Source organism: Caloenas nicobarica, chromosome 2, assembly GCF_036013445.1.
Source record: "Caloenas nicobarica isolate bCalNic1 chromosome 2, bCalNic1.hap1, whole genome shotgun sequence".
Lineage (NCBI taxonomy): Eukaryota > Metazoa > Chordata > Aves > Columbiformes > Columbidae > Caloenas > Caloenas nicobarica.
Genome location: NC_088246.1, coordinates 151,251,433 through 151,276,917, shown reverse-complemented (window position 1 = coordinate 151,276,917; position 25,485 = coordinate 151,251,433). Strand labels below are relative to the sequence as shown.

Below are 25,485 nucleotides of genomic sequence, written 5' to 3'. Positions count from 1 at the left end.
ATTGTTGCTCACTGATGCAGGATCAATTCGCTCTGCTCCACATTTCTGATCTGTACAAGCGTGGTGGTTGAGCTGGTTGTGTAGAGACTCGGCTGGCTTCTAACAGCTCCTGCCAGGAATTGCCTCGTTCGCTGCCCGGCTTCAACAGCCACGGTCCTTTTCATAGCACCAGAAGGTTCCCGCTCAAGAGAGATCAACGGTGATATGAATGTGAAAGCCTTGGAAATAACTTCCATTGCATCATATAAGGTTCCATAGTTGAAATACACAAGACAATTGCTAGTCTTGTGCTCTGTGATACAACACTGTATATTTACTGTGGCGATTGTGAAACAAGAATTGAAGTTTAACATGAACAGAGCTGCATCATAATACTGAGGTAATGATTCAGGTTTATCTACATTATTTTTGTATGTGTAGTTCTACACGTTCACAGTGCTTCTGATTTTTGTCAGACGTGCAAAATGAGGTGATGTTTTGTAAATGTCAAGAACTGCTGATGCTGAAATGGCTAACTCCATTAGCTGCTGCGATGCAAGCATTTATTTTAATGTAAAACAGACGAATCAAAACTTGCTTATAATAGAACAAATCTAAGTTATGAAGACACTTCATATTGCGTCCTCCTGATGCCATAACCAAGAACACTCCATAGCACACTGGGGATGGCAGGGAAGAGGTCATTGGACCGAATCTCGTTTTGTGGCTCTGTGCCGTACTTCCAGCAGTGCTTTCAGTGTCTTAAATCCCTTTTTGATTCAACAGTGGGCTGTTTCAGTGAGTCTGTGTTGGCCGAGGCCCGGAGCCCGGCCCCTCAGTTCAGGCGTCTATACGCGGTCTGTGCATTCAAGTGCTCCCCTCCTCCCCTCGCAGGGCAATCCCTCCAGAAGGGAGGGTGACAGCACAGGGCGCGGCTGCGCTTGAAGTAAATCCCAGACTGTGAGAACCTAGCAGTTATTTTATGGGCCTGAGTCGCTACCCGAGGGGTCCAGACGGAGCTGAGGAGCCGATTCCCCAGCAGGCCGGGCCCGAGGCGGCGCCGCCGCCTTCCCGCCGCCCTGAGGCCCCGCCCCGGCACGGCGTGCGCATGCGCAAATCACCGCCCCGTGCCCCGCGCGCCTGCGTGGCGGCCCGTCGGGCGCATGCGCACTAATACATGACCCGGCCCGTAGTAATCCTTTGGATTATTTGAGGGATTTTTTTTTTTTTTTTTTTTTCCTACGGCTGTTTCTGACACAGTCCTTATGAAAAGTAAGATTCCAAAAGCCTTTATATCCTTAAAGAAATAAAGCCCCGTTAAACAGGCTGTGACCTTTCAACCGCCAGGGGTCAAAGGTTGCTATCAAAATGGCGGCGGGTGCCGAGGGGCAGAGAGTCGGCGGGGCCCGGCGCCCGCGCTGCTGAGCGGGAGCCTCGCCGGGCCCGACAGCCCGCGCCGCGCCTCTGGGCCGCGCTGCCCTCCATGCCGCCCGGCCCTCGCCCACTGCCCCGGACCAGAACGAGCCGCGGGAGCCCCCAGCGCAGCCGCCGGCCGGAGCGGCGCCCGCCTCCGCAGCGACGATAAGGCCGGGCCGCGGGGGCTCGGCGGCAGCGCCTGCGCTCCCTGCGCTCCCACTCGGCCCCCGGCACCACCTCCCCCACTTGCCAGCGGAGGGTGCGGCCCCGGCCGGCTGTCCCAGCAGCGGGGACCTCTCGGCTGTACCGGCCCAGCCGCCCCGGCCTTCCTGAGGCGGTAGCTCCCTCCGCCGCCCGGTGATATACGGGGGTTCTGCGGAGAGAAACGCGAAGCGCCTCTGAACCGGCACCGTACCCCAGTGGAGAGAGGGGCTGTGTGCTGCACTCGTGAAAGGTTATACAGAAAGACTCAAGGTTGTTTGTGTTACAACTATGGTGCTTAATTCGAGCTGAAGATGCCTGACTGTTGGGGGTCACAGATCCACTCTGGAGATGAGTGATCAAATGCGACCGGACACAGGGAAAAATCGAAGGACCCATCAAGCGAGGATGATGCTGGTGCCAGTCTGACGGTCAGCAGTGTGTGTTTAGTGCCGCTGTTCAGGATGAATAGGAAGAAAGGAGACAAAGGATTTGAGAGCCCAAGACCATATAAATTATAAGTATCATTTTTTTTTTTTTAATTGCTATACTTTAGACCACTGCATATTTGAAACAGGCCACAGGCTGCTCGGTGATTATTTACCTGAGAAGGTTGTAACTATTACGGTGTAGCTTGCACTCAGAAAATGCATGTTGTAGGTGTATGTTTTGTGGTGTAAATGGACTCACTCATGGATAGTGAGTCTGTCAACCATGCAGTCTCATAAAGATACCGACACATGCTCTTCAAACCTAGGAAATCTCTCCACTCAATTCCAGCACTAGAGACCATGCTACCATGTTTCATTCTTACTGCTGCGTCAAACCCTTTTGATGCAAGTACTTTTTTATATGTAAAAAGTGCTTGCATTAGCAGCAAGCAGCTTTGTTAAGCAAATTGTCATTTTTACACATGAATTATTTTGTTTGTAAGCAAGCTGGAAACCAGTTGGTTGTGGATTGTAGTGGATCTTTATGTATTTCTGTTTATACCTCAATTTCTGTATAAATCTGTAAGACAGATGTGTTTCTAAACAGAATCGCTCATGTTATCTTATACATTTTAATGTGTAGGTAATGTTTGAATCCACCACTGGGTATTAGATGTTACCATTCTCTTGTAGGAATTTTTATTGAACTTGCTAAACTGAAGGAAAGTCACTTTTTAATGCACAGGGTACATGAGTATGTGCGTATAATGTGTGATGTGGCGTAAAAGTTGAATTACTATAAGGTTGTATCTTGAGCCATGAATAGAACTATTGTGAAGTGTGGTAAAGATGCCACCTACTACAGAAAAAATATAGAAATAACTTCTAAAATGTTAAAACTTGGAATAATTATTTTATCTTACATTTTTAAAATCAGAATTTCAATTACTAGGAGTTCTAATATGTTATTCAAAATTTAAATGCATTGGCTTGTTAAAAATACCTATCCTGATTAATATATAACCATTATTTAAAATAAAAATTCTTATGACATACTAATTGTAAAAGCACATACCGTATCTTTTTTCGTGTATAGTACCTGCTTACATAAATGATATATGCGATATATTGCAGCTGCACCCTGCTTCTAATACTGCACATCACTAAAGTGTTATAAAGTGATTCTGTCCCATTAGTAATATAATATTTTTACCTACTGTTACGTGACATTCACAAGCAATGTTTTCTTCCTGTATTACTGGTAATATTCATACTGGTATGATAATATACTTTGATTTTATTGGAACTTTTATGACTTATGTGTGCAACTTCTATTCATTATTTGTTTTGGACCGTGTAAGCGATTTAGACCATCATGAATTCTTATATAAGTATATGCTACATGCAATATTTATCTATGTGTACATACATCCTGTGTGAGCTCTCTTTTTTGAAACTGGGTTAAAATATTATTTTAAATGCTGGCATTTGTGCAAAACCTTACTTTTTTTTTTTTTTTTTTTCCAGCACAACTCACCAGGTAGTTTGTATCAACAACATAAATTTTCAGAGAAAGTCTGTTGTAGTAAGTACTTTTAATAAAATGTGAAAGTAGAATTTAAAAGTCTGAGATTTCTTCATGGTTTTAGAGGTAACAACTGCACACACAAGCTAATTATGTTCTTCAGCTTCTTTGTGCTTCATACTTTCTAATCTGATGCGTCTCATAAATTTGTCATTCCTTGAGATGCATCAAATAAAATACCTTCTAATTGTGAACACTAATCTCTCTAAGGAAAAGCTTTCTAAAAGAAGGTCACTGCATTGTAAATAATATTACAAAGCAACGCGCAAGTCAAAACAGACATTTAACACAGTGTCAGCTGGTGGTGGGGATGGGGTTATAGCATTTTCTAGCTTCTGTATGAGTTCACTGGGCCTTCGAAGAGACTTTCGTGATTTCAGGCCTGAACTCATTGAGGCTTTTTGTGCATTTACACATCTGCCAAAATGGATTCTGTGTTGTTTTTGAAACTCATTGTCTCAAGCTCAGATACCAAAATGTAAAACATAGTAATGAAAAACATTGCGATGCTAGTAGCTTGAAATCTAGTCAGTACAGGCAGATCATTTCCAGTAAAACAAGCATGATTGTCAGTAATTTTGAAGTTTTTTTGTTTTGTTCTATTCCACAGCTGGGAAATTTCACTTGTTAAGTGGTACAAAAGAAAATGTATTGTAGAATTGGCAAACCAATTTCCATTTTAAATGAAAATGTTTTTTTTAACCTACGTTTTTTCTGTGAAGTGCATTAATAAGAATTTTTAAATACATATTTTGTGAGTTGGTAAAGATTTTATAGGTGGTTTTGATTTGTGTTTTCATAGGGCTATGTGGAGCTGACAATATTTCCCACAGTTGCAAACCTGAATAGAATCAAACTGAACAGTAAACAGTGCCGGATTTACAGAGTGAGAGTCAATGATTTAGAAGCAGCTTTCATCTATAATGATCCAACGCTGGAGGTTTGTCACCACGAGTCCAAGCAGTAAGTGATGTTTTAAGACTCTGCAAATATAGTGTCTTCTGTGGCTGTTAAGCATGACCTATTTTACTGTACTGGCAAGTTTTACCTGGTGATTTCCTAATGTTGACATAAGTTTCAGACTGAAACAGTTCTTGCATGGTGACTTAATTTTGGGAAAGTATTTTAGCAATAAATTTGACTCTTACTCTATTCATGTTTATAATTTCTTTTACTAACATTTCTTTGTGTTGTTTTGTAAAAGTATCAGAAACTTTTTTGGAAGTACTTTATGGGGAAAGAAGTGGTGGATGCCAGTAGTGTTCTCATTGCTTTAGGGAATTGTCCTTCTCATGTGTTTTTTTCCCTGGTAAGCAAATATCTTTAGTAAAATGTTTTCTCTTTGATGGACTTTGGGTTCACCTATGCCCAAATTTTACACTCATTTATTATAAGAAAATTTGGTTACATTATTGCGGCAATGGTGTTTTGTTTATATTCTTATAGAGAACACTTTGCAGTGGTACAAATACATTCATATGAGAGTTCCTCTTGAGAAGATTGACTTTAGGTTTTGAGTTTTGTCAGATTTTTTTGAGGTTTCTCTTTTGTTTGTTTTTTACTCCAGCGCAGTTAGTCAAATCAGTTTGGTTGCATCAGTATACTATTATCTTCTGATAATTTGTCTGGAAAAAATTGTCCTGATTTTTATGATGTGTAATATCAGATTAGATGATCATTTTTGTTTCTTCTTATTTTTAAATCTAAGAATATTCACATGATATCAAAGTTCTTGGGAATATTTCCCATTTTCCTGATAAGATTGTTTTTCGTTTTATTAAAATATGTCCAGCCTTACATATAATTAGCTTATTCCTTTGAAACAAATAATAGGAGTAAGGTAAATCATGTGACTGTATCAGGTTAACTATTGGACTACTAAATGAAGATGTTTATTACTGTCCTTCAATGATTTGTTGTGTCCCCTCGGACAGTGATTGCTCTGAGAGATTTGCTAGCTGAAAAGATGGAGGGGGCTCAGTAAGCAGCTTCGGAGGTGATGTCACTGTGGTTAACTCCTGTAGCTGATGAAGGCAGGTAGGAACTGGCTGGACTTATTCTGAAGCAAACTGCAGAGTTCATACAGTCCTGCTGGTTAGATGTGTGAGAACAGCGGCATTCTCAAATGATGTAGCAAGATCTGTAAGAGGTTGTCTACCCATTGCCTGAATAACTGGAGCCTTTGAGATATTTCTTAGCCCATCTCAGTTTTTGGGTTAAACCTGACTTAACTTCTCTGACTTTTGTCTGAAAACTAGAGTATTAAAGACAACTTATGTTGTTCAGTTACTGAGATTCAAGTGCTACTTTTTATCCTAAATTACACATCCATGGATTTGAACTGTTTGTTTATGGCAGAAACTCAATATTCCTTTATTCATCACTTATGTAAGAGTTTCAATAATTCAGTTTGCAAATACCACGTTCATTTATCTAGGACACTGAATTGGACATCGGAGTTCGGAAATTTTGTTTGAGTCCTGATACTGAACCACTCGAGTCTCTTAATTCTGCAATTCCTGTCTGATTTGTGACTTGATTTTTGTTGTTATTACTATTGCTTGGCAAGTCAAAAATTCAGAGTTCTCATCGGTGGGATTCTAATTATTCTGAAGAGCTTCCAATCTCAGCTGCGTTCTGTGATTCTGTACTTACTGAATTCTGAATAATTGCCAGAAGATATGACAAAGAAGCAGCATTTAAAATTATCAGAGCAATCATTCCATTATGTTAAGAAAGGGGTCAGGAGAAACAACTGTCTCTTTGTGGAGAAAGTGAGTTTCTTTGTTTAGTGTCCTAGTGCTATAGTAGAACATCATCCTTTTTTCATATTATCCAGTTTAAGATCAGTGAACGAAATTTGAGAACAGTGCATTCAAAGTGAAATACTGGCTCATGCTGGACTAAAGTGGCCCGTGGTTTTCACTGCTGCAGGTTTTCACATTGCTATTGAACTTCAATACAAAGTCTCTGTATTTCATAACTCCTGTGTTATTCATAGTTATGAAAGACAGAGGTCACCAAATATTCGTAATGAAAAACTAGTATGCCTCTTAATCTCAAAGGCTACATGGGTTACAAAGTATTGTGTGCAATGTGTATTTCTTCTATTGAAATACCTGGTGACAACTTGGTATTGAGCTTGATGGTAGCTGAGTTTTGATTAAATACAGCACCTATGCTCTTAAGGCAAGATTACAAACAGAAATGCTAGAAATCTAAAAACTCCAGAATTAGTACCTCAACAAAAAAAAGAGAAAAATCAGTGGCTTTCCTCTGCTCTTCTTTACAAAGAACTGCTTCTAGAAACAGCAGATGTTTGTAGGAGTCTTTATATCTAACCAGTCCTTGCTCTGCTGGTCATCTCTTCCAAGTTCTCTTTTGTGATGGCAAGTTTAGTGATGAAATCCTTTGTACCCTTGCAGCTGAACTAGGTATATCAATTATTTTGAACAGGACACGGATTAGTTTTCAGGTTTTGTTTCTAGTGTTACAGGGATAGATGCCTTCTGCACAGTTTCCTTCAGTAGTCCATTGAACTAGTAAATGTGAAATTAAGATTGTTCTTGGCAACCTGTTTATTTAAAATAATGTGGTTTATATCTTTACTCTTTCCTGGAGTATGAAACAAATAAAGAAATAGTACAAGTTTTAAGGTTGTACATGCAAATATTTTCTTGCTTTTGATAATACTTTTGGTTTCCTTAAATGTTGGTTTCTAAAAGAATACGTAAAGTATGTAGAAAAAGTTGTTAATTTAATGGACTCTTTCATACCTTTTTTATCAAAGGTAAAATATTGTAAAGACTTCTTACTCCCTTAGCAACAGAATTCAATTAAAAATGGAAAATTCTGTGTTTAAAGCCACTTTAATTATGCGTGAGTTGAGAGTTTATGTTCGCTGATATGAGGTAAAGGTCAAGTGAAGTAGTTAATTGTTTCTTGTTTACGCAAGGTAACATAGTTAAAAGAGGTTTGAGAAAGTCAAGATTAAACAGTTTTATCTGTGAAATACAAGCAGTGCCAGCTGAAATTGTTTCTGTCTGACCATGATGTTCTCTGCAAGTTCTTGGTTGAGATCTTCTGCCAGATCAGATCTTTGTGTTCTGAACTTGAACATTCAACTTCTTTTTAGTTCAAGTAATATTTTCAGGTTTTATCATCTATTGATGGCAAAAATCACTGACATGTGGTCTCTGTCGTTTCACATTTTCACTTTTGCAGAAGCTGAAATAATTGTTTTTCATCTTGTATATTGTCGCTTCTGCTGAATGACAAAAAACCCCTCAATAAAATGTAATTAAAAATCGATGTATTTTGTAGGAAATGTTAGAAACCTTTAGGTCATGGATTAAATATATTTTCAGCTTTTATGCCAGTTTGTCCGTTGGTCTCAAACCGTAATTTCAGGTAACAACTGAAAGAATTTTAAAAGTTTTATCTAAAAATGAAGTTGGTCTTCCATCTTATAATTTCCTCTTGAGGCTTCAGGACATTATAGCTTTTTTATATTGGAACAGGGAGATGAACTTATGTAATGCAGTCACTACCTCCCTGACTGAGCAAGCACCTGTAATGTACATTAGTGCTGTAAGGTATAAAACAATTCACATAGTTTTACTATGTGTACACAAGGTGGCAGAGAATCCTATTTTCCTCATGCTTCTAAGGAAGGAATTGAAATCCTGCAAAGACTGCAAATAGTGTTGGAGAATTTCTGTCTGGGTCTTCTCTTAGGGCTGTTGTTGTTGAGCGTTAGAGCCTCCTCTGTCCTCCTCATCTTCACTCTTCCTTGTAAATTGTTGCTTTCTCCATTCTGTCAACATAAGGGAAGTGGGATTTATTTTTCTGGGCTATAGCGTGCAGAAATCCACAGTGTGTGTTCTGACTACTGAGTCAAGTGCTTGTATCTCAGCCCCTTTTATGTTAAAGTGGACAAAGGAGAATTGTTTTCTTAGTTCTATGAGTAAGATTGTGAACTGTTAAATAGCCACAGCAAAAGTTTGGAGTTTTGTTGCAGTGGTTTGATCTGTGATAAGTGAAGTTTATGATGACCCTGCTGTTGCCTGGTTATGTGTTTCACATGTTTGTGTGATACCTGTGGTGCAGGGTTGAGAAGCTATTGCATTTTGTTGTTATTTCTGTGTAAAGGAAGATAACGTTTTTGTATAGCTAGCTAATATGCACATAATGCTCTCTTGTGCACAAGTACTCTAGTCACCGTAATTTGAGCCTTCGGCGGTGTGTATACTTGTTCATTCACTAGGTCAGCTTTTCCCTTTTTTTTTCATTACAAGCAGCAGTAAGCTGCGAGAGAGCGCAATGTGGTAGCCTTCAGGGCATGTCTTGCAATATTCTGTTTTCTGAGAAGTCTGATCAAGCCTTTAGCCTACGCACAAACCAGAAAAAATACCGGTGGACTGAGCACGTGTTGTTTTGCTGCGATAAATAACCTTCTTTTCCACTGGTATGATGCTTATCTAGCTGTAATTTCATGATAGGCTTTGTTAGAAATAAACAGAGGTATAAAGAACTTCTGAAGAAAGAGATGCAAAAGCCCTTAACCTTGGGAAAAAAATGAAAATCAGGTTTTTCAGTGTGCCAAAGATTCAGATCGTTGCCTTATTAATAGATTGCCTATAAGTGTACATATTATATATCTATAAAATACGCTATATATAATATATGCTATATATTTTGGGGTTGGACTCCATGTGTGAATTGTAGCTGGGAAGCAAAGTAGAATAGTAAAACAATTACAGCTAATGAGTAATGAATTACATGTAGATCAATGAACTTATTTTGCCAAGTCGATGTTAAATACTGTAGGAAGAAAGTAGTTGATATGTTTGGACTGTGTAACAGTTAAGTAGCACCGCTGCAGCTAGTAGTGCGAGATAGTGTGGAAAGTTGACATGGAGATGTTTGGAATCAATGAGTAGCTTTAAAAAATAAGTCTCCATAGGATTGTGTGTTTCTAGTGAGTCGACAAGCGTGCACTTGGGCTGTAATGAAGTGTTTTGCATGAATTCTGATAATAAGATGTATCTCTACCAGGAAAAAACATGAGTGCATATTACTTTTTCATTGTCAATCTACACTTAGCATTAGAAAAAAGTTATCTTTGTTCCCTGTGCTGTAACTTTTGGCATGTGTTCTGTTTTTGTTAAAACGGCCATATTCAGTTTATTGAGAAAAGTTCAACCTATGAAAAAATTAAGCTGTGGTACTAAGCCTTTAATGGATTCCTTTTACAATGAATCACCCATTTGAATTGGAACATTTCACAAAAATAGAAATATCAGAATAGACTGTTTTCCATAAAATGTTAAGCCCTGTGGAGTCTACCTTCCTTTCTATAAAATCATAACCTTTTCCTGTCTATGAACCCATTGATGTTTAAAATGGAACCACAAGCTCATCACAATCCTCAAACTTGGAAAGATTCTCACTGATGTATTAGAAAGGGATCCCCCATCAGTAATTGCGAATTTTCAGAATGGGTTTAGATTAAAATGAAAAACTGAGACTTTACAATCTAACAATGTTACTGTTGTTTTCTGTTGCTAGTTTCTTTAATTACTACAGTAGTTTTTAGTCATCCAGCCTTTTTTTTTTTTTAAAGAGAGTTTTTGCAATGGTATTTGCTTGCCTTCCGAGGATGCCATTTGAAGACAACTTGAAGCAACATTGGTTGGGGTTGGCATGATCCATTGACAGTCTCCCATGCCTCAGGAGTAGCACTTCTTTCACCCCTCAGTTTGTCAGATCAGGGAGCTAAACCAAGTCAGAGCTGTCTGCAGAAAAATACTACTCTTTTTTTCTTTTTTTTTTCTTTCTTTCCATTTCACGCTTTCAGCAGTATCACCACAGAGACGGATGAACAGTAGTCACCTTAATGAGCGAGGGAGCAGGAATGTGTGGCTGAGATGAGGAGACAGCACATCAGCTGGAGTTTAAGTTGGTTTGAATTGTTCTGGAACCATAGCCCAAGTCACAGTGTATTCCAGAGTACAAATTCAACCTTGTGTTTTTAAAATGTGTTGGCATTATATCCTATCTTTAAGTACACTTCAGCTATGGAAAAGGAAAAAATGAATATGTATTAAAACTTGGAATCTGGGTGTTTCTATGCTCATATTCTCCCATTTACTATTCATATCCTATTTTCAGACGCTTCCAAGCAAAGTAGACGAGTTTACTGCTCCCAGCATTCTCGGTCTTGGTAGTGGTGCCAGGGAATTTGTGCGCTATTATTGCCAAAGATCAAGAATTACGTGAAAATATGTTCTCAATGTATTTCAGTGTTTTAGCAAAGTTTTTTAGATGTGGAAGGCTAGGAATATAAGCATGGCGTTTGACATACCAAGACTTATAGGATGATCCTGGCATGGTTAATTACCCTTCATTCTTCCACACAAGGCACTGTAATTTGGGTTGAATGCTGTTTTCTCTGTGGGTGGTGAATGGAGAATGGTTAGATGAAAGTAAAATCCTGAAATGAGATCATGTCTGCTTTGTGTGGACTTCGGATTCCACAGAAGAGTGGCGTCCACAGCCAAAAGTGATTTTATGCTGTCATGGTGTAGTAACACTGCAGATAACTTTGTGCTTGATTGCGGCTCTGCTCCCACAGTCATTGGATTCATCAGTGGTACACACCTAAATGCTCAAAATTCTGGAAAAAAACGTGATCAGTAGTTCAAATACTTTCTCTTCAGGTACAGAATTGTACTACACTGAGTTCTTCAAAAGCTTGCACAAGATTAGAATTAAGAAAGGTGCTTCTTCCATGTTTTACAGAGTTTAAAAATACATTTCAAAAAAGTATAAAAGCTGTAGTGTGAAGCTGCAAAACCAAGGTTATTTTTGAACTTGACTGGTCATTCCTCCAGTATCTGAACATAATCACATTAAATATTAAGATGATAACATCCTGCTCATAGGTATTGTAACAGCACTTACATGTTCCCGCACATTTCAGTAACAAAGCCATATCTAAGCCATAACTGAAGTAATGATATTACTTTGGAATGAAACGCGCAGCCAATTAGCAGCTAATATATAGTAGCTCAAACAGCTCAAACCTGGTTAGAAAACTTTATGTCTGCATTCTAAATAAACAAATGATGGTATTATTTTAAAAAAATGTTTCTAGGGACTAAAAAGTATAAGATGTATTCCTGTGTTTTAGTATATTAAAGCCAAAACTCTAGCATCTACTGTTTTATGTGATATTTAAAAGAGCATAAAATATAACTATTCCTATCCATCAAGCTAAGAGAGGGACAAATACCCTCACCAAGCCAAAATAGTACTACATTTGGAAAGGGAACATTAAAGCAAAACTGCAATATACAAGAAGAGAGGTCTTCAAGACAAGATATTTAGAATAAACATACAAACTTAATCCAAAATTTTCCAAAACAATAATTTTAATTGATCTTCCAATAAGCATAAATATTACTCTGAGAAGTAAAGAGCACTGAGCATTTCTCTAATTTACTGAGGATTATTACTGCCTGAGTCTTTTTGATCATGGATCATTTCTATAGGAGCCTAGTTTTAAGTTCTGGTTTTTGAAATCTAATCTTTACTCCTGCTTTTCCCTTTCACTCCCTTAAAAACACAACAAAATACTTGGTTGAACATGCAATATGAAATTCAGTATAGAAATCCTATAACTTCAGAAGTTGTCTTTTGTAGTTCAGCATGTACTTTAAGAATTAACTGGATATTTCTGACAGGAGGAATCTCAACTATTTTTCCAATGCCTATGCTGCCGCAGTCAGTGCCGTGGACCCAGATGCTGGAAATGGAGAACTCTGCATTAAGGTTCCCTCGGAGTTGTGGAAACATGTTGATGGTAAAGAAACCATACTGAAAGCTTCATTTAAGATGACATAGAGTTGTTAGCTCTGAGTTTGCACAGGAAGAAAGTAGCTTTAAATACATAGAAATAGTACTATATTATGAAGTAGTGGTTACTGTTTCCTTTTTCCTCACCTATATCTTTCCAGCTGATGTCTGAAAAACACCTTCACACTTCTTGGTAATATGGAGAAGTAGTTGTGAAGTTTCCCAACACCCTTTACAAGCAAAATCTTGGGTGGTCATAAGCACAGAAGTATACATGAGGACATGGGTGCAATGGAGTATGTTGGGTGGTAAATTATAGTTGTTTGAAGCTGTTTATGATATACATGAGCCAACGAAGAAAATAATTTACAAGGATATGCCTATATATGTGTTGTTTAAAAAGCTGTATTAATTTTATCCCATCTCATTTTGAAGAATGGTTGTTTTAAAATTGATTCAATAGTGAAAAGAAGACTACTTTATAAACTGGTAGACTAAATCCTAGAATGAGTAACTTTTTTAATAAACTACCATCCAACATTGTTTATTTTCTTACATGGATTTTATTCATTTCTTGTATTGGTTTTCTTACATGGTTTTGTCAGTGAGACCCGTGAAAGAAAAAAAGCTGTATCATGAAGCTGGCTCACACAGTATTATCAGATAAACCTTCATGGGAAGAACTTTTGTTTATGTTAGTATTTGTTTAAGTTCCTGTTGTGTTATTTGCAAGCCTAGAAGGGAAAATATTCAAACAGGTATAATTTTTATTTTCCAAGTTTGATTACTAAGATACGGTGAAAGTTGTTGGATGAATTTCACCATGTGTTTCATTTTTTTTCTCCTACCAGCCTATTCATAGGTGAGATTTCTGTGAAGCCAAACCAAAGCAAAGACATTTTAGTAACAGGAAAAGCTTTGACTATAATAAGAGGTTTTAAGAAACTGCAAATGACAATAACATGTCTTTAAAGAATGTGCCTGTTACATGCAGTTTTTGTAGGAAATTATTTCAGCAAGGTACAAAGGAGATCATAGTTAGGGTGCAATCAGTGTATAAAGATTCTTTACTATTGGGGAGTTGTAAGATGAAATGTAACTCCAGTTGCAGTTTTTATTAATTATTAAAGATTTTTATAAGTTCATATCCTGTAAGTTAAGCTTAAGAGGTCTCAGTTTTTTAAGCTTTTGAGCTGTGCTTTGTAAGTGGACTTGGACACCCATGAGAATGAAGTAAACACATAATCTCGAAAGACCAAGAGTCCAAAATGTAATGATTATTCTGAAATAACTTTCATATAAGTTTTATATATTTACTCTAATTTTGGTCTTGGTGCTGCAGAATTAAAAGTCCTGAAAGTGCATATAAACTTTTCTCTGGACCAGCCAAAAGGAGGCCTTCATTTTGTGGTACCCAACATGGAGGGCAGCATGGCAGAAAGAGGGGCTCATGTCTTTTCATGTGGTTATCAAAATTCTACAAGGTAAGAAAACTGTCTTTATCCTGTTTAATATCAAAGTGTAGGAAATACAAAAAATTTCTTTGAATTCTTGTAAGTTTGAAAACTTCTAAAACTTCATTTGTACTTGTAAGGAGCTTACCAATGTGAAGTAGCATCTAATGATTAGTGTTTAGGATTTCTAGTCTTTATAGCTCAGCAGCAGGTAATGGCAAAGAAACTTGTAGTGCTTTATAAAATTAAATGTATAGTAGGAGTCAGTAGGGGAAAGGGACCTGTGGGTCCTGGTGGACAGCAGGATGACCATGAGCCGGCACTGTGCCCTTGTGGCCAGGAAGGCCAATGGCATCCTGGGGTGTACTAGGAGGGAGGTGGTTAGTAGGTTGAGAGAGGTTCTCCTCCGCCTCTACTCTGCCCTGGTGAGACCACATCTGGAATATTGTGTCCAGTTCTGGGCCCCTCAGTTCAAGAAGGACAGGGAACTGCTGGAGAGAGTCCAGTGCAGGGCAACAAAGATGATTAAGGGAGTGGAGCATCTCCCTTATGAGGAAAGGCTGAGGGAGCTGGGGCTCTTTAGCTTGGAGGAGACTGAGGGGTAACCTCATTAATGTTTATAAATATATAAAGGGTTAGTGTCACGAGGATGGAGCCAGGCTCTTCTCGGTGACAACCAATGATAGGACAAGGGGCAATGGGTACAAACTGGAACACAAGAGGTTTCACTTAAATTTGAGAAGAAACTTCTTCTCAGTGAGGGTGACAGAGCACTGGAACAGGCTGCCCAGGGAGGTTAGAGAGTCTCCTTCTCTGGAGACATTCAAAACCCGCCTGGACACATTTCTGTGTAACCTCATCTGGGTGTTCCTGCTCTGGTGGGGGGATTGGACTAGATGATCTTTCAAGGTCCCTTCCAATCCCTAACGTTCTGTGATACAAAGTATTTAAGAATATAGTTTGGAACTTGAGAGAAAAATCATCTGTGAAAAAGAGAGTATAATTGTGAAGTATAATTGTTAACCGTTTTTCCTTCACTCCTAACTTCCCTAGATTTTGGTTTCCTTGTGTTGATTCTCATTCTGAGCTGTGTACCTGGAAACTTGAGTATACTGTGGATGCTGCAATGGTGGCTGTTTCAAATGGAGATTTGGTGGAAACTGTATATACCCATGATATGAGAAAGAAGACTTTTCATTACATGCTCACTATTCCAACTGCAGCTTCTAACATCTCCTTGGCAATAGGACCTTTTGAAATCCTTGTTGATCCATACATGCATGAGGTAATAATCTTCATAAAGGCCTCTGGGTTTTTTGGTAAAGAATTAGTGACTATTTTTAAGTTGTGACCAGTATATATTGGTCAAATATGGGTATGTCTAGATACGACCTCTATTAGAACTGTTATATGATAAAAGTTGTCTAGTGGTGCCTGTATGTAAATTTATCTCCAAAGTAAAGCCTTTGAGCGACCAGTAATTCTATTTATGCCTGATTTTGTGGGGCTAATTTAGTTGGAGACGGTAAAAGCATATTTCTCAAAATATCTTTAAACCCATCCTATTGCTGGTAGTAGACGAAAATTATTGCTACACAGTTGAGCAGTCTTTTAAAGTAAATTTGACTTTGAGTTTTCATTCTTAACGGATTGTTGCCATAATGTTGAAGTCCATCAGTGTATATTTACATCTGTAGTTTCAGATTGGGAAAGGATGAGCTTGGCAGGCAGGTGAAGTTACCAGTTTAGCATAAAGACTGGTCTATATATTCTTTTGAAAGCATGATAGGAGAATACTGGGGAATAGCTATGTTTTACGTGATCCGAAGGCAAATGTCAGATTTTAGTCCTCAGCAATGGTATTCTGTTGACTTTTGCTGGTGGGACATACTCTACAGAACTGACTTGAAGTATATATCATTCTCAACTTGGTTCTTGTGTCACTGCTGAAGTCAGTACCATTGGCCGCATCCGAAGTTTGTGGCAAAAACCAGTAATATCAAAGGTTACTTGTAGTTTTAGCTGTAACAAGCCTTCTAAACTGCTTGGTTAATTTGAGAATAGCTAATTCTTTACTGAATAAAGGAAAAATGTTATTTCCAAAAGACATTTGATTGCAAAATCAAAGAAAAATGTCATGTGTTTTTAAATGATAGACATCACCAGGTAAACATTGTTATTATGCATTGTCTGCTAAAACCTGCCTTCCTGTTGTTGCTCTCACAATTAAGATGGGCATCCTGGTGCACTTTTCTGCCATGATATCACAGCTTGCAAATGCTTTTTTCTATTAAATTTACAGCAGCTGTATTTTTGTTGTGTTAGAGGTCTTTTTCTGTTATGTAATATAATTGATATTTATGGATTTAAATATATTTGTCAGCCTTGTACCAAATTTTCCTTTGTTTGTAGGTGACTCACTTTTGCTTGCCACAACTTCTCCCATTGCTCAAACATACCACGTCATACCTTCATGAGGTGTTTGAATTTTATGAGGAGATTCTTACCTGCCGCTATCCATACTCTTGCTTTAAGACTGTTTTTATAGATGAAGCTTATGTCGAAGTAGCTGCTTATGCATCCATGAGTATTTTCAGGTTAGTATTTGAGAAAATTACACATTCTAAATCCACAGACTCAGAAGGTCTAGATCCAAGACTGTTGAGAAATATGGGAAGGTCTTATTTTTATAGCCTGAGTTTTGGGCACTCTAGTTTGAAAAGACTGGCTTTTGTTGACATTACAGGCTTTTAACTCCATTTCCAATTTTATCTCTTATAAAGATGTTGCATTTGTATCTTCTTTAAGAAAAAATTGGCAATGGTTTTCTTCCTGAATTAGAAACAACATGCATTAAACATTTTAAGATCAAATTAAGTGCAGAAGTTTGATTATCTTTTTATTTTTCTTCAGCTAGGACAGGATACCAGGAATCCAAAAAAGTTTCACTAGTTAAAACAAACTACCTTGGCTCTACACAGATAATAGTATATAGATGACAATAGCAGGAGATCTGCCTGGATTAAGGATATTAAAAAAGAGGTGTTACTATCTCGTTGGAAAACAAGTGAAGGAATTATTTTATTTGTTTTGGCTTTTAAAGCAAGGTGTCTATTCTGTTTCTTTGGAGCTGGTGCTCATATCGTGTTATTTTCTTTTTATGGGGTCCAGCACAAATCTCTTACACAGCGCAATGATTATAGATGAAACTCCACTGACCAGGAGGTGCTTAGCACAGGCTCTGGCCCAGCAGTTCTTTGGATGTTTTATATCCAGAATGTCCTGGTAAGTATTTTACCATTGTACTCTCTAGAAAATGGGGACAATCTAAGAAACTCAAGTTTGCATGTCACATTTTACCAGAAGAATAAGTGAAACAGTAACTGTAGAAGAAAGGCAAAAAAAATTCCAGCTCAGTAAATGAAAAATAAATGAAAATCCATGGGTACTTTTTTGTTTGAAAGGAGAATGTGAGATATAAAGGTTCCAAAGACTGTAGAGATTGAACGTGTCTTCTCTCAGAAATTATTGCTACTGAATGTTGTAATGTGCTTTGGCACTTGGAAATTTTAGAAGGGAGACTCTTTTGTGTCATCAGTAAATTTCTGTCAGAAGTTTTGGATGAAGTGTAGCCTGCATAGGAAGTACTTGTGGAACACAGAACTAATAAATAATGCAGAAGTTTAGGGAGAAGAATACAGAATTAGTGTCAAATGGGCAAATTCATTGGAGTAGTAAGCTGCCTATAACGCCAGCTCTCAGAAAATCTCCCCCAACTGGCTCTTGCAGTTCTGATCAGTATTTATTTTAAAGCCTGTTGCAATACACTTCATATATCCAGGGCAAGGAGCCCATTTTCATTATCATGGGAAAAAGTGGATGTCCCAGAGTATCCTTGGCTTTAAAAAAACAAAACAAAACAAAAAAACCAACATGTTTTAAAATTGATGGTTGTGCTATTATAATTACTCTTGTTCTCTTCCTTGTTTCTAGCCTAGTTCCACAGTGAAAGCAATTTTTTTTCCTCGCTCATAATGACTCTCTGTTTTTATGTCTTTATTTTATTTACTTCATCATACCCTATATGTCATTCTTACATTTAGAATTCTAGTTCATGATCATTTTGTACTTTTTGTTCATATGTTTGTGTCTTAGAACATAACTCTCGGAAGAGGTGTTTAAATGGGTGTCCACCAAATTGTGAGAGAGGGATTTTGTCTACTTGACGTCCAAATCTTCTGCATTGCATTGAGATGTTCACCAATAAATTAATCATATAGATTAGCAGTTGTTTTAACTTTATTGTCCGTTTCCACTATTTTGTTGTTACTGTTTCAGCTAAAATAGTTTGGTTTTATATTTTAATCTGGGCTGCTTTGGTAAAAGTTCAGTTTTCACTGGCTTTTCAGTTTCATTGGTCCCACTCAGGTGCCAAGTTACATAAATTGGTTTGCAGCTCAGCAGACTCCTATTGACTTAGAGAAGTTATATAACCTGCTGAAATTTGTGGCTATTTTGAGCTAGTCAAAAATGCCATCCCTTACAAAATACCTTCTGAAGTGCTGTAATTCATGCTTCTTTCTTCTTATAGGTCAGATGAATGGGTGCTAAAGGGAATCTCTGGTTATATTTATGGCCTTTGGATGAAAAAAACCTTTGGTGTTAATGAGTATCGCCACTGGATTAAACAGGTAACAACATAACAGTAGTATTTTCTACATCTTTCAGACATTTTACATCAACGAAGATGTAATATAAAGCCAGAATATTGTATAGTTTGGCATTGCAATCTAAAGAAATGTTTATTAGTGACAAAACTTAGACCTGAAATATTTTTACTGCTCGCTGCAGGGAAAAACACCAAACATACTAACCAAAATATGTTTCTGTGGCTGCCTTATGAATAATCATTTTCATTGCCTCTCTGTGCAGTTAGTTTTCCTCTTTTTGTTTGGGCTTTTGCACAAAAAGAGAAAAAAAAGTCAAGAAACATTTTACTTTTTTAACACTTTAAATAGAATATGAGATTCTGAAGGAAATACATTTGGTGAAACTATCATACTGTGATGGCTATCCATATAGATCAGAGGGGCTCCAGTGTTAGCATGGATCAATAGTGGTCGGTTGTCTTTTAAGTATCATTTAAGTACTGAATGAAATAATGAAACCATAAAAAATCCCAGTTGGAGGGATATATTTTCTTGGAAAAGAAATGTATGCTTATACCACAGATTTCCAAATGTAATGCTCTGAGACAGGTACTTTCTAGTGATAGCAGCAGCGACTCCTCGTTCTTTCCCAGTATCTTTCATTCACAGAAAGATGTATATCTGCTTCCTCAAAAGCCACGTTGACTGTTGGGTGGCAGTGAGCCCCTGCACACACCTTCCTTGCAGTGTGCTTGTTAAATGGGCACAGCACAACACCAGTTCAAATTCATGTTCCAGTTCAGAGCTGGCTTCTTCCTGGCTTGGGCATGGGTCAAGTTGAACTTCTATATGCTGCAGTCTCCTGTGCACGTATAGCCAGGATTACTTTCCACTGCAAGGAAATGGTGATCACCGTTGTTTCTTTTGGTCAGAGGCAGCTTATTTACTGAACAATGATACTCTTTACATATATTGTAGTTAAATATCATTGTGGGCTGACCCACAATCCAGACCCAGAACAAGTATTAACTGCTAATTTCTACTGTTTTATTATTGTTTGTCATGCTGAGGAACATCATTGCTTTTTAAAATGCTCTTTGTAAACAAGTTTAAATAGGAAGTATGGCTTGAACAATGCTATGAATAGCTTTCTTGTTTTCTTTAAATAATTTCTCTACTTTTAAAATTTATGCTTGCTTATGTCTGTTGTGCTTTTTAGGAGTTAGATCAAATAGTGGCATATGAACTGAAGACTGGTGGAGTTTTACTGCATCCAATATTTGGAGGAGGAAAAGAGAAAGACAAGTATGTTTATTTAAGCAGCAAGTCATTACAGGGTATGTTTTTATGAGGCCATTAATAGATGCCTTGGGTGTGTTGTGTTGCACAAGGCCAAAGGCTGAAGAACTTCAGCTGCCCAAGGCATGTATTACCAGCCTCATAAAGTACATCTTGAGTATATTGTGTCACTGTTGTTTTATTTTTCTTTCACTTTAAATCTTGAAGAGAATTAAGTATAATGAATGTTTTTAATGCTGTTTGTGTTTTTCCAATAACTGTAGTTTCAGTATTGCTAGCTTAGGAATTTTCCCCTTACCTCTTTTGCGATACTCTTGTACTATCCACTGAGTAGTGCTAACCACTGGAGGCAGAAGAGTATTACTAGAAGTCAGATCAGTAAGTTGATCTAGATTTCAATGACAACCTTTTGCTGGGTTTTTGTTTTCTTGCAAAAATCAATCTAGTTATGACACAACCTCACAAAGAGTTGCTCTTTGGAAACCCATGAGCAGCATGTGCTAAACTGTGAGGTTGAACATGTGCAGGTGGAGTGGGTGAATATGTGAATTTCTGAAGTCGTTACTGCAGCAGAAGCCCCTGTATTATGAAAATACAACCAAAATTGTCTGCAGCAGTGGTTCTCTTGCATTTGAATGTGTACAAATCCAGATTTTGTTCATTTAAAATTAAAACTCTGGATTTAGAACTGAATTAAGTATGCAAATAACCCATTTAAAATTTGAATAGTGATCTTTTTTTGAGAGATGAAAAGCTTTTTCTGCAATCAGGAATATGACATATTGTGTAGTTTTTCAGGCAGGCGAATCCTCTGGGATGTTTTCTGGATGTTGACAATCACGGATGCAGCTTGTGTACATGTATGCCTGCCAAGCTCAGTTTTGCTTGTTTGCTCATGATGGATTTTGATTTAGTTCACTGTCCTGTTCTTCCAAGTAGTGAAGCAGACTGAGTCCGTACATGCTTTTGTTACATATACCTCTGAAAAGCAAGTTACAGATAGCAGCAGTCATTTTAGGGCATCCTGTTGTGACGATGTCTTTTTTTAAGGAAAATTTGGGGTACTGCATTACATCTTGGCAGACTTTTTAATTAGCAGCATTACAATTTGACAGCACACTCCACTATACAGAGAAACTAAATTAATATTAATAGGATCAGATGAAAATAGAGAAAAGGGGCACAGGTTTAAAAAAGGAAATTTGTTAAAATAAGTCTCCTTGTAACTGCTAATTTTATTGGTTTTATTGTGTTTAGTCTAGAATTGGGCACAAATAATTGACAAAACCTTGTTCTAATGCTCTTAAATGTATGTTTCCTCTATGTGATGTATCACTGTTAGACACTCTGTGTTTCTACACCACTTCATTGCATTACAGCTCGTTAATAATAATCATAACATCCCTTAAATATAACTTACAACTTGCTGTTTCGTGTAGATTGCAAAGTTCCTTGTGTGTAAAATAAGTAAATGTTCCTGACTCTGGGAAATGATTTGTATGTAGGGGAGATATTTTCATAATGATGTCTAGAACATTTCTCTCCAATATATTTTTTGCATTTCTTTGTTCTGATTGTTGTGATATGGTTTCCTGCCAAGCATACTTCCGTAATAGCGGTCCCAATTAATAATAATATGAAGAAAAAATCGGTTGGTTAATAATCTAATTTTTCAACTAAATTAGAAGTAGAATATGGAAAGAAATCATTGGGGAGAAAACCTTCTTTCAGATACATCAATTAATTTCTGTGCAAAACACAGTTCTTACAGATTCTTCCTGTTTCTGTCTGATGGGACACAAACACTGCTCTTCAGAGCATGCACTTAAAAAGAAAAAACCCTTAGTCTGGGAAAATGAAAGAAAGGAAACTGCAGGTTAACTGCTTTATGGATGAAAGCTTGAAAATAATGCTTCATTTTGTGTTCTCCCCTCTCAGATTTTGGTTCTCTTCAGCCTTTGATTGTACTGGTACCAACCTGTTGTAAAAATTAAAAAATCTCAAGAAATATATATAGATATATTTCAAATGGAAGAAGCATATTGACAGGTTTACATTTAATGACCGGAGTGTGTCCAGGTGCATGAGCGTTATAAATTTCCATGCAAGCGCTATTTCAATTTTCACTTTGACAAAGGTTCTGGGTCCATATGGCTAATTTTAATTCTCATTTGGTGCCAAATCAATAAAACTTTTAGAAGGATAATGCTGGAAGAAAATATATAATTGGAAGAAATATATTAATATTTATTATTATTATTATATTAATATTGAATGAACTACAAAATGTAACTGACAAATGCAAACTTTTTTCAGTTTTGATTTGCAGTTAAATAATGTAAGCAGTACCAAAATCAATCAACACTTAGCAAATTTAAGAAGGCCAAGAATGTGAGTCCTGGCTTGGATGTAGTTTTCAAGGGAAGAATTTTACCAAAGTCAATCAACTGTATAATTTGAAGATGGATAAATAGTTTATATACTGAGACCAAATTATTATATAATGTCTGAACCGCAAACCTCAGTTTCCTCCTCGCATTTCAGTTCTTTCATGGTTGCTAACCCTTCCCTACCTCGGAATAGAGAAGTATCTAAAATAACAATTTTGATAAGGAGAACTTCAGCAATTGCCTATCAACTAGAAACAGCAAGTAGTAAACATAAGTACCTTCTTATTCATATACATATTATAGCTAAGAAGGGTAGTACTTGCTTAAATTTAAAAATACTTTTCTTTTTGTGTCTTCTTAAGTGAAGGGAGTCTCCCAGTAAATAGGATGGAAAAAAAAAAATTAAGGTGTTGCAGCTACCGTGTTCTCGCCATCTCCTGAAATCTTTGGAGCTGCAGATAAGGAGCTCAGTGCTGGTCGTGTCATGGTAGAACGCTTCTTGCTGGCGTATGTCTTTCATCTGCATGGAAAGACAGATCAGAGTTAAAGTGGGTGGTTTAATAAGTCTTAGAAGGTTCTGGAAGACCAGTCTCTTGCAGAGGTAGCTGGCATGAAAGATCAGGCTTATAGCGCTTATCTTTGGTTACAATTTGTGAATTATTTCATTCTGTCTTGCAGTGTCTTCTAAAGTCTTTGGACAGATCAGGTGTCTGGTCCATCTGGAAATTGTTTAGTTACATTATCTATAAGTGCAAATCGCAGGGGAACAATCCAATTTTGAGCCCAGAAGTGTTAAGTATCTGGCATATTTTCGATGTTGCAATGGCCGATTAGTGATTCTCCAACAACTGGCATAAAAGAAATCTGGATTCCCACTTCTTAAGTTGGCCAGACAGGGTGTGGGTCCTGTTTCTTCAGCTGTTTGTTATTCATTCATGGAAAACTGAAGTGTCCTGTGAAAAGAACTGAAAGAAAAAGCATAGCACAAGAAAATACAGTTGCCACAGACTGTCAGAGTTCTAATTATCCTCACTTCTCAAATAATTGAAAGGAGGCAAAAAGGTCTTATTTTTCTTGAGAATTACACTATTACAGCTACTTTTCTACTTTAAAACTGGGTTATAAGTCAGAATGTTTGTATTCTGAAGTGTTCTGAAACTTGGTGGAGAAAATTGATTTTAAAGCTCATAAAAATTAAGTCTTTTGGTGTTTTATTGCTATACAGCCACTAAGGCTATCCAGAAATCTGTTCTGTTTATGAAAGTTTCAGGGTTTCACCATTTGTTTGTCTTCTGATACGGAATGAACTCAAACCATTTAAAATATTTTGCTTATAGACATAAAGGGTATGTGTGAAAGAGCAGCACAGATAACTCAAATTATGGAAGCAGTGTGGCAGCTGTAACACAATGCTCTGCCTGGTCTTCCTTGGCATGTTATCTGATTTAGAGGATGTCAGTTTGCCAAAGTATTGAAAGCATAAAGTTGCTAACTAAAATAAAACCCAAGCAATTCCTTTGGCTTATCATATGAAAGTCTGATGTGAATTTTAAAACTCTTACTTTTCTTTAATTGCAAGATAATTGATTTAAATATAAAATATTCACTATGTACTGTCACTTTTAAATGAAAGTGGAGCAGGGGGAATGTCATTACATGAGTAATTTCCAGACTTAAGCCACAGATTCCTGTCTCTGGTTGCTGCTGCTACCACTGTCTTCACAGTAACACACAGCATGTATTACCTGCCATTATTCGCTGTACAGTACTTGCTGTATGCCCGGTATGTACATCCACATCACACAAGTGCGTGGTCATTTTAAGCATGTTGTAATTTATAACTTTAAAGCAGTAAAAGGGATCCTAAGTTGTTGGTGCGGCTGTAGTCTTGGTTGCTAAGATATACAGGGTGTTTCAAAAAGATGGACCCAATTCCAAAGTAATTTCAATTTGAAATTGGGTCCATCTTTTCGAAACACCCTGTATTTTAAGTTTCATTCCATAAAATGCAAAATAGCAAGCTGGGTTTTTTAAATTTTTTTTTTTTTTTTTTTTTTTCAATTTTTCAGCCCTGCATCACATTTACATTTCTCTATCAAACACCCTCATACACTGTCCTGGGAGTATTACACTATGTTCCAGTGTAAAGCACATCTTGTTATGAGACTGATTGAGAACAGGATTAGCATGGAGTTCATGTTACAGGTAGGTATTTAAATGATTACGTGGAATATTGACAACATTTTGTCTTTAGTTGCATTTCCATTCATTAAATGGAGTTTAAGAAAGAACAGAACAGGTCATCCGTTTGTATTTTCAGTTTTAGCAGGACAGAACAAACAGAAAATGGAGGTAGTTTGTGTCAGGATAAGGTTAGTTTTTATTCTTATATTCTTATAATATTCTTAGAATATATTATAACTTGTAATGCTTTTTACATATTACATATTCTCTTTAATGTTAAGGTATGTCATTGCTTCAGGTTATTGTGGGTTGTTAACACTGAGGACCTGATTTACTGGCCGTAACTGGTTTTGCTGTGAGCTACACTAATCAAATTATAAATAATGCAAGTAATGAGAATCCAGATTCTATTTTCTCCACTGTACAAAATTTTCAGTGCTAGGGGAAGCACAGATGTTTGTATTAGAAGCAGCAGCCAAATAGAAGATTGTAATTTTATTCTGAAATTTTAAACTTCTGCCAAGTCATAGATTTTTTTCTTTACTAATAGAGTTCTGCGACATGTCTTAAAGAAGGTCATGTGCTATAAACAAACACCCAGTTAGAAACTTAGTGATACCTTTTCCTATCAGCTTCAGGTTTCGGGAGTTTGTTTGCTTTGTTTTGTTCTTAAGGAAAACACGTATGTGTCTTTGCTAGAGCTATTCTAAGCAGTTATTAAGTTGAAAATACAGCAGATGCACCTTTTTTAAGCTTTCCTTACTTAAACTATTGCTTGCAATTTTTAAAAAGGAATAGCAAAGCAGAGAACCTGATTACTTTTATTTCTAAAGAACAGATATAGTCAGTGGTCTGTTTTACTGTAGGTGATTTTTGAAAGCTCGTGGTCCTAGTGGATTTTGTGGGTGTATATGTATATGTAACTTTGAGGAAGTTGTTTTTGTGAAAAAGCTCAGGTGTAAAGAATTGTTTAAAAATGCACCTCTTACCCTCTGCATTATGGTCACTGAAGGCAACACCTGCTTGCAGAGACTACTT

The 25,485-nt window shown here is 37.2% G+C and overlaps 1 protein-coding gene across 2 annotated transcripts in view; it reads left to right on the top strand.

Moving 5' to 3' along the window:
• The first annotated feature begins 1,359 nt into the window (after window positions 1–1,359).
• TAF2 (TATA-box binding protein associated factor 2) overlaps window positions 1,360–25,485 on the top strand; it is a 61,516-nt gene continuing 37,390 nt past the window's right edge. For both annotated transcript variants that reach the window (XM_065628634.1, XM_065628633.1), the window contains exons 1-11: window positions 1,360–2,114; window positions 3,559–3,612; window positions 4,415–4,575; window positions 12,360–12,478; window positions 13,814–13,955; window positions 14,979–15,210; window positions 16,338–16,522; window positions 17,097–17,210; window positions 18,517–18,616; window positions 19,794–19,879; window positions 24,333–24,468. In XM_065628634.1, the coding sequence (XP_065484706.1) occupies window positions 2,061–2,114; window positions 3,559–3,612; window positions 4,415–4,575; window positions 12,360–12,478; window positions 13,814–13,955; window positions 14,979–15,210; window positions 16,338–16,522; window positions 17,097–17,210; window positions 18,517–18,616; window positions 19,794–19,879; window positions 24,333–24,468 (1,383 nt within the window). In that variant the 5' untranslated portion in view covers window positions 1,360–2,060. The remainder of the gene's footprint in view (window positions 2,115–3,558; window positions 3,613–4,414; window positions 4,576–12,359; window positions 12,479–13,813; window positions 13,956–14,978; window positions 15,211–16,337; window positions 16,523–17,096; window positions 17,211–18,516; window positions 18,617–19,793; window positions 19,880–24,332; window positions 24,469–25,485) is intronic.